Source organism: Orcinus orca, chromosome 20 (genome assembly GCF_937001465.1).
Source record: "Orcinus orca chromosome 20, mOrcOrc1.1, whole genome shotgun sequence".
NCBI lineage: Eukaryota > Metazoa > Chordata > Mammalia > Artiodactyla > Delphinidae > Orcinus > Orcinus orca.
The window spans coordinates 14,867,327-14,876,464 of record NC_064578.1 but is presented as its reverse complement, the minus strand read 5'-3'; the positions used below and the strand labels follow the sequence as shown (position 1 = coordinate 14,876,464).

Below are 9,138 nucleotides of genomic sequence, written 5' to 3'. Positions count from 1 at the left end.
GCGGAAGTGACCCTAGGGCTTCCGGTCAGGGCCAGGGGAGGTGGGCGGTGACTAGAATAACCTCTTCCGCTTATTTGAGCTGGGCCTAATGCGAGTTCGTCACTGCGCCTGTGTGTCTTTTTCCGTTTCCGTCCCCTTAAAGTGGTCAGCCACAGTTGCTAGGCAGCTCTAGCCCGTGGGTTACTTAGGTTTGGGGTCGCAGCCGCGGTTGGGGGAGGTGGAAAGAGCCTCCCCAGTCGGCTTTTTGGAGAAAGGGTGAGGGTTGCCGACAACCTGAAGTGGAAGAGAGGGAGCTGACGTGTACAAATAAGTAAGTATCGTTTTCTCTGGCAGTTGTGGGCCAGGAGTAGCCCAACCACTGGCATCATTAAAAGTATGTTGGGGCTTCCCTGGTGGCGCAGTGGTTGAGAGTCCGCCTGCCGATGCAGGGTACACGGGTTCGTGCCCCGGTCCGGGAAGATCCCACATCCCACATGCCGCGGAGCGGCTGGGCCCGTGAGCCATGGCCGCTGAGCCTGTGCGTCCGGAGCCCGTGCTCCGCAACGGGAGAGGCCACAACAGTGAGAGGCCCGCGTACCGAAAAAAAAAAAAAAAAGTATGTCGTTCTTCCCTGGTGGCGCAGTGGTTAAGAATCCGCCAGCCAATGCAGGGGACAAGGGTTCAAGCCCTGGTCCGGGAAGATCCCACATGCGCGGAGCAACTAAGCCCGTGCGCCACAACTACTGAGCCTGCGCTCTAGAGCTCGTGCTCCGCAGCAAAAGAAGCCACCACGCCAAGAAGCCCACACACAGCAACGAAGAATAGCCCCTGCGCGCCACAGTTAGAGAAAGCCCGCTCGCAGCAACGAAGACCCAACGCAGCCAAAAATAAAAATTTTTAAAAAGTATGTATGTCGGATATTTGGGGAAAATAAAGACGCGCAGCCCAGTGTAAGTAAAAGTCACTCGTCTGTTCACACGCAGAGATAACATCTCTGATGGTCTTTGGGGATATTCATTTCTAGTTATTTTTCTATGTGAATATGTACATGTGTATTATAGTTAGATTTTGTACAAAAGTGGGATCACACTTTATATACTGTTGTTTTATAACTTTGTTTTCTTTATCACGAGGGTTTTTCAGTTATTCATCTCTAACACGGCATATAATGACAGTGTGCTAGTACGTTGCAGTGGCTATACTATCGTTTATTTCCTCATTCCCCTACTGATGGCTATTCAGGTTGTTTGCAGTTTTTCACCATTATAAATGTACGTTGATCTTTGTGCATATGTCTATTTATTTACTAGGAATAAATTCTCAGAAGTGGAATTGTTGGTCAAAGAGTATTCAGGTTTCTTTCTAGAAAAGTTTTGCTTCTCTGCATTCCAGCAGGGACTCTGAATGCCTGCCCCTTCACTCACACTCTTGCCGTTATCATTTAATCTTTGCCAAATTAATGGATTTGAAAATATATCGTTTAACTTGCTTTCCTTTACTTACTGGTAAAGCTTAACTTTCCCAGTATATTTGTCCATTTTTACCTCTTCTTTTGTGAATTTTCCATTGGTATCCTTTGCTGTGGACATTTTCTTAGGTGTGGTCTCAATTTCCCTCTCCTCTTTCCAACATTTATCCAGTCCCACCCTCTTACAGGTTTATCTCCCCACTCCCCGTTGACAGCTTTGCTCTCCCACCACTTCCTCTTCTTTATCAGTAACTTACAGAAGTTGCTGTTTGTTTGAATTCTAGTGGTGGGACAGATCCATCTTCTTTCTGACTTTCCCTTTCATCAGTAATTTGTTCTGCCACTCCGACTTGAAGAAGTCCCTTCTGGCAATCATCTTCTCTATTTAAAGTATGACCTTTTGGGACTTCGCTGGTGGTGCAGTGGTAACGAATCCACCTGCCAATGCAGAGGACACGGGTTTGAGCCCTGGTCTGGGAGGATTCCACATGCCGCAGAGCAACTAAGCCTGTGCGCCACAACTACTGAGCCTGTGCTCTAGAGCCCGCAAGCCACAACTGCTGGAGCCTGCAAACCTAGAACACGTGCTCCGCAACAAGAGAAGCCACCGCAATGAGAAGCCCGTGCACCACAACGAAGAGTAGCCCCTGCTCGCCTCAACTAGAGAAAGGCCACGTGCAGCAAGTGACCCAACACAGCCAAAAATTAATTAATTAATTTAAAAAAATAAAGTGTGACCTATTACTAGAACAATTTCATCTCCTATGTGAATTTTTAGTAATTCATATCTTAAAATGTGACTTGTCACCAAAAAAAAGAGAGAGAGAAAGAAATCCTCCCTTTTTGTAGCATAAGATACATTTGGGACTGAATTCAGAATATTAAATATCTTAATGGAGTCTCATGGATGGATCAAAAGTAAAGCTCCTTGATCATAGAGTTTCTCAATCATAAAAATAGGACTTGTAGTAGAAGGAACACTGGACTAGAAATTGGATGGCGTGGATTCTAGTTCTTTTTTTTGTAGCTAGAGGTGTAACTATGAGCAAACTAGTCTGAAAATGAGAGGCCCCTTCTATCTCAGTATTTTACTATTTGTTTTGTGTATGTGTGTTTGTGGTTTTTACACACTCTTAATTGATCTGTTTGCCATGTGATGAGGTATACTCAGTAAGACATACACCAAGGATCTTTAAACCAGACTCATGATAATAAAAATGTCCGTCAATAAAAGACTGTTTAAAAAAGGATGGAACGGGCATGAAATAGTGTGGCACTGTGACAAAAAATGTGTGAGTTTTCTACACAGAGATACGTGATGGTCTTCACATGTGAGGTAAAGTGCAAAGTGCAGAAGAGTGGGTAAAGTACGTGTGCTGGACGTCTGTCATTTGCTCCAGCAATCTCAGCCACACAGTTCTGGTAACTACTCCCTCCCATGGCTCCTTCAGGCCTGCGGGCGAGAACAGCGCCCTGTCCCACTGCTACTAGCCCAGGGTCCTGCACTACACCCTGCTGTTTTCCTATACGTTTCCTTAATGAAAGTCTTCAGATTACCAAATTTGAGGAAGTCACCTCTTTCCTGCTGGAACACTGACTGAAAGAATACACTCTCTTTTGAGTAAAAAAGGGAGAAAACTTTGGAACCCGTTTATATTTTCTTGTGAATGCATAACAAAACTCTGGAAGGTATGTGAGAAACTAATGAAGGTTGTTACCTTGTAACTACTTACAGGGCACTGGGAACTAAGCCAGTTGAGGGGAGACAATATACTTTTCTATATTGTTCCTTTTTAACTGGTGGGCTTACTTGCCGCCAGTTTGTGCATTTAGTGTGTTCCTTTTACTTTGTTGTTCCTGTGTTGTGTGAAACCTTTTTTCCTCTGGAAAAAAAATACATACACATTACCTACTACAAAAATTAAAAATGTTTTAAAATTAGGACTCATGCACTTAATGTCTTTAAACATTTCAACTTTCAGGACTGACAGTGAGGATTGATATTTGGATTATTTCAACATGAGCTTCCTGTTACCCAAGCTGAGTAGCAAAAAAGAAGTGGACCAGGCGATAAAAAGTACTGCAGAGAAGGTGCTGGTTCTCAGGTTCGGGAGAGACGAGGATCCTGTCTGTCTGCAACTAGATGATATTGTAAGTGAATTTTTTAAGTAAATCGTTTTTATTAAAAAGCTATACATTCTCACTTCCACATCTGCAAAATGAATGAAAGGGAGCAGGCAGGGCCCGGGGATATAGCTGTTCATTTGTTAGCACACTTTCACTAAGAGCCGATCGTGTGCCTGCCCTGAGCTGAACCCCCAAATCTGTGATTGTGCTGAATCTGCCCTGGATGCCCTTCCTCAGTAGCAGCTGCCGAAGCTCAGTTTCACCAGCAATTCAGTGGAAGACCAGGAACATTATTAACAAGAGTCTATGAACATTGTCTTACTCAGTGCTCACAGCATGGGGATAATTGCTATTACTGTTCCCAAGGGGGGCAGATGAATGCCAGGAAGGTCAGGTGACTTCCCACAGGCACAGCACCACTAAATTGCAGAGCTGGGATTTGAACTTTGTTTTCTCTGCCTGCAAATATGCTTTTCGAGTGTGCTGCCTCCAGTGTGTTCCTGATGATAATCTCTGATTTCACAACACATCTTCACAGTCTGATGAATAGGAAGGGGAGTATGGGACAGAGTAAGTTGATCCTTGTCTCTGTTTATTGTGGAGAGAGACTTACCCAGGACTGAGACCTCACCCACCATTTCTACTGCTGCCACCCTCAGTGTGGATACAGTGTAAGAAACCCCACTTCTGTGGTTAAAAATGAGGGTGTGGGGCTTCCCTGGTGGCGCAGTGGTTGAGAGTCTGCCTGCCGATGCAGGGGACACGGGTTTATGCCCCGGTCCGGGAAGATCTCACATGCCGCGGAGCGGCTAGGTCCGTGAGCCATGGCCGCTGAGCCTGCACGTCCGGAGCCTGTGCTCCGCAACGGGAGAGGCCACAACAGTGAGAGGCCCGCGTACAGCAAAAAAAAAAAAAAAAAAGGGTATGATGTGTTAATCTGGGGGGCAGGGGCCACAGCATTTTACCCTCAACTACAGAGGGTTTGGAATATCACAGAGGTCAAGAGTATAGACTCTGGGGCTTCCCTGGTGGCGCAGTGGTTGAGAGTCCGCCTGCCGATGCAGGGGACGCGGGTTCGTGCCCCGGTCTGGGAGGATCCCACATGCCGCACAGCAGCTGGGCCCGTGAGCCATGGCCGCTGAGTCTGTGCGTCCGGAGCCTGTGCTCCGCGGCGGGAGAGGCCACAACGGTGAGAGGCCCGCGTACCGCAAAAAAAAAAAAAAAAAAGAGTATAGACTCTGAAGCCAAGCTGTCCGAGTTCAAATCCTAACCTTACTGCGTACAGCCATGTGACCAGGGGCACATTACCTGCCCATACCTCGGTTTGCTCATCTGTGAAACGGTGACTGTAGCAGTGCATACCTCATAGGAATGTTGTAAGGATTAAAGGAGCCAACAAGTGTAAAGCACTTAGAACATGTAGCACATAACAAGTGCCATGTAAGTGTTTGCTATTTTTATCATAATTATCATCTATGGGGAGATTGGAAGGAAGAGATGTGGGGGAATTCCATTGTCTGTAGTACATATTTCTGAGTTGTTTTGTTTTTTATTTAAGCGAGTATGGATTTTATAAATCCATAAAAAGTTTATAAAAACTTTACAATCAAAAATAGAAGAAAAAAAAAGAAGCAGAAATATATTCACACAATTTGCCTAGGGCCCTTTCATTACCCTGCCAACAGTGATTCAGACTCTGAATGATAAGGTTACACTGTGTCTAATGTGGAACTCAAACAGGCTAGATTCTTGGCCCGGGAATTTTTTTCAAACAGAAAATTCTCTTCCAGTAAAAAGGTTCACAGAAGAAACGTTGCTGCCCTCAAGTTGTAACCCACATCTCTCTCTTCATTTGTAGCTTTCTAAGACCTCTCCTGACTTAAGTAAAATGGCTGCTATATATCTGGTAGACGTGGACCAAACCCCAGTTTATACACACTATTTTGACATCAGTTATATTCCATCTACCGTGTTTTTCTTCAATGGGCAGCATATGAAAGTGGATTATGGGTAAGTTATATTGACATGAAGTTATTATAGTCTTAAAAGTTTCTTTTATCCAGGCAGTTTCAGTAGCTCACCTATTTGCATGTGATGCGGGCTTTGTGAGTCTTATGCTGGTACTGTTTCCTGAGTTGATGCACTCTCTAATTTTTTTATGTGGAACTTTGGTACAAAATGAGAGTGTTTCCAGTATGAGTGGTGAATTTTAACTTAAGTGTGAGAGAATAGTACAGTTTGTGAAGCACTCGCCATCTTTCAGTGTAGAAATACAGAACAGCTTTTTCAAAAGTTTCCCAGGAATTTTATTTAGAACAAAGTAGGTCATTTGTTCTTAACCTTTTGAAACTCATAGACTGCATCTATAAAAGAAGTAATCCTTCAGCAAATTAAGACATGCTTTTGTCTTGCCAAATTTCCTGTCTTCTCTCACTCAGAGAATTTGAAGTCATTCTTCAACAAAGTCTGTCAAGAATAAGTAACATGAGGGACTGCCCTGGTGGTCCAGTGGTTAAGGCTTCACCTTCCAACACAGGGGGTGCAGGTTCGATCCCTGGTCAGGGAGCTAAGATCCCACATGCCTCGAGGCCAAAAAACCAAAACATAAAACAGAAGCAATATTGTAACAAATTCAGTAAAGACTTTAAAAATGGTCCACATCAAAAAAAAAATCTTAAAAAAAAAAATAACATGAAATCTTTAATGCCTTCCCCTCCATCCAGTCGGCATCCCAATACTTATTAATTTTGAATATATCCGTAATAATCCTATCATTTCTTACTGTGGTCAAGGAGTCCACTTGTCTAGATCTGTGTGCCTGCTTTGTCATCATTTATTTGAAAGTGTATTAAATATAATCTGTTTTAAGTGTTTTATAGCTATTTATTCTCCTAGAATACAGTTGATATATGTATTAGTTTGGTGAATATTTTCAGAGGGTGATTTATGATACTACTTACCACCTTAAAATGTATACAATTTTTAACCCAGCAATTGCATTTCCAGGGATTTATCTGAAGGAAAATAGTCATGAAAGTGGCCAAAATTGGCTACATAGATCTTCATCCATCCCACCATTATTTAGAAGACAAAATACTTAGAAAGAAGCTAGATGTCTACAGAAGCATACTAGAAATTAATTTAATATGGTATGGGAGATGCATGTTTAATGACTTTGAAAGAACTATGTTATATGTTCATTGAAAAAAGCACCTTACAAGATAGTTTACATGATATGATTCTCATGACTCTGAAAAAAAGAAATGCACACACACACACACACACACACACACACACACACACACAAGCTTGAAAAGGTATATACCAAAATGTGGCCTATGGCCTCATTTTTTTTTTCCTAAACTGCTTCTACAGTAAACATACTTGATACTTGAAAAGTAAAAAAAAAAAAAAAAAAGGGTAATATTGCACCTACCACTCAGAAGTATAAGTGACTAGAACTCAGAGACAAGGACAAGTTAATGGACTTTGCACAGTGTCTAGTCAACAACAGCAACAACAAACTAAGCCCATGCTAACACCCAGGGAATACTACTTGATGATGAGTTGAGAAGTGATTAAATAGGTTTTGAAGCAGAAGCTTTGCACCTGGTAGGGCTTACATGCTCTCCCAGCGGCCCACAACACTGGTTTTAGTCGTATATCAAATGGGCCCTGTAATCGCAAAGGGAAAATCAGTGTCAGGCTTTGTGTCTAAAGGCTCCCTGATCAGAAGAAAATAACAGCTGCTATTTATTTTGTTTATCCTGAAGGTCTGACAAGTAATTATGAAAAGTTTTGAGCGAGGTTGTTTCTCTCCTATGCTATTTAGGTCTCCAGATCACACTAAGTTCGTGGGAAGTTTCAAAACCAAACAAGACTTCATAGATTTGATTGAAGTAATTTATCGAGGTGCAATGAGGGGAAAACTTATTGTTCAAAGTCCTATTGATCCCAAGAATATTCCCAAATATGACCTCCTCTATCAAGACATTTAGCACTTTCACTACTGTCAAAGTTGAAGAGACAGGCCCATCGTGACACAGTGCCTGACTCCAGCTGTGCTGTTTCTCTGGGGTCTTTCGGAAATGTGGTCAGCATCCCGGCGGAGAAGAGGTTTGACGTGTATAGAAAATACCGGCCCCCAAGTAGAAGACCACACTGGTGCTGTGACAATTGGGAATGCCCAAGTGTCTACTCCCTGCAGAGCCCAGAGCAGTCAAGTCAGCCGTGGTCAGTTTCCCCAGTGTGGTTATTTTAATTTCTCTTCATATTATAGTTTTCTTTATTCTTTAAGATAATACAGAATCCTTCTAAACCTTGGCTAGTACAATTTGATTTAACTATGTTTATTCGATACACAAGTAAAATAGAAAGTCAATTCCCGTAAGAGCAAAAATACTCCTTTTCTACCCTATGTGTACACACCCACCCCTTCCATCTTCCTCAGCTCGCCACTCCTCCACTCGTGTATTTATCTCGTGCTCGACTATTATCCCAGTTCTTCTGGAATAAGTCATTCTTTACTGAGAGCAGGCAAGTTTGTTTTACCTTCGAGCCTTTCTGGCTCAGACTTCTAAAGGTGTCCTGGCTTGCTCAATTTACCAGCTTTTCTATTATGAAATTGCCCAAGAAGTGAGAACTTGAACCTTCACCATCCAGCACCCAATGTGAGCTAAACAAAGAGTTAACTACCCTTAGTAAGTAGGAGCTGATCTCTCCCAGAGCTCCGTCTCTTCCTGAGGAGAAAACTGTACTTCACGGACTCAAGACTGGAAAGAGATCTCAGAATTGCTAGAAAGAAGTATCCTGTTTATAGGACTTGCCTGTGTTAACAACTTTATGAAGAATTCTCCCAGGGTCCTCTGGCACAGCCTGCCACCACTTGGGCAAGTTCCTGCTCCTCTCAAAACCTCACGGGGCTAAGGGTACTGACTTTCTAGAATAAGAGAATAGATGCAGAGCCAGAGGGCAGTGTGCCAGGCAGCACGTGACCTGCTTGGCAGCTTTTTGCCACCTTGATGACAGAAACCCAGTTCTGTGCAGGGCAGCACTGTCGGTGCAAGTCTGTCCCCCTTTGCCAGGTGCGTCCTGTCCAAGCCTTTTCTGACAAATGTGGCGTAGAAGGAAGGCTGCTGGGTACCTTGTGACCTTCATTGATAAAGGAGAGAGCCACTCCAGGAAGGAGACAACAAAACCCTGTCAGCACCACCTCCGTCTTCTCCTGGCCCCCACTTCCTGCTTTCATGGTGATCGTGGTGCATGGAACTGCTGCAGCTGTCTTAGGACCACGAGGCAACCAGCACGGGGATGAAAAATGAACATGCTGAGAAGACCGGTGAAGAGAGCCTGGGTCCCTGATAACGATACTGAGCTACTGAGTGGACTCTAGACATGCCTCCCTTAAGACTTCTATGAAAGAATAAAATGTCTTCACTGCCTGTCACTGTTAGTTGGATTTTCTGTCCCTCATAGCCTAAGTCACAGAGCATTTGAGATGTGGGAAGTGCTCGGATAAGAGCAAAACCTCGGAACTTTCATGCGTAAGATTCTCATATCTTCTC

The 9,138-nt window shown here is 43.6% G+C and overlaps 1 protein-coding gene across 2 annotated transcripts; it reads left to right on the top strand.

Moving 5' to 3' along the window:
- The first annotated feature begins 74 nt into the window (after window positions 1-74).
- On the top strand, window positions 75-9,015 carry TXNL4B (thioredoxin like 4B). Of its 2 annotated transcripts, none has more exons than XM_004273223.4 (4): window positions 75-310; window positions 3,430-3,598; window positions 5,433-5,584; window positions 7,407-9,015. In XM_004273223.4, the coding sequence occupies exons 2-4, from the start codon at window positions 3,467-3,469 to the stop codon at window positions 7,570-7,572; spliced, it is 450 nt and encodes a 149-aa protein (XP_004273271.1). In that variant the 5' UTR covers window positions 75-310; window positions 3,430-3,466; the 3' UTR covers window positions 7,573-9,015. The 2 variants fall into 2 exon arrangements, with proteins under 2 accessions (XP_004273271.1, XP_049559892.1); XM_049703935.1 differs by lacking the exon at window positions 75-310 and adding an exon at window positions 319-3,136.
- The last annotated feature ends 123 nt before the right edge of the window (window positions 9,016-9,138 follow it).

Excerpts from the sequence above, each read along its gene's own strand:
- TXNL4B (XM_004273223.4), top strand. The coding sequence starts at position 3,467 with ATGAGCTTCCTGTTACCCAAGCTGAGTAGCAAAAAAGAAGTGGACCAG. Across the intron at positions 3,599-5,432 it reads GTCTGCAACTAGATGATATT|CTTTCTAAGACCTCTCCTGA; the intron begins GTAAGTGAATTT and ends CTTCATTTGTAG. Across the intron at positions 5,585-7,406 it reads CATATGAAAGTGGATTATGG|GTCTCCAGATCACACTAAGT; the intron begins GTAAGTTATATT and ends TATGCTATTTAG.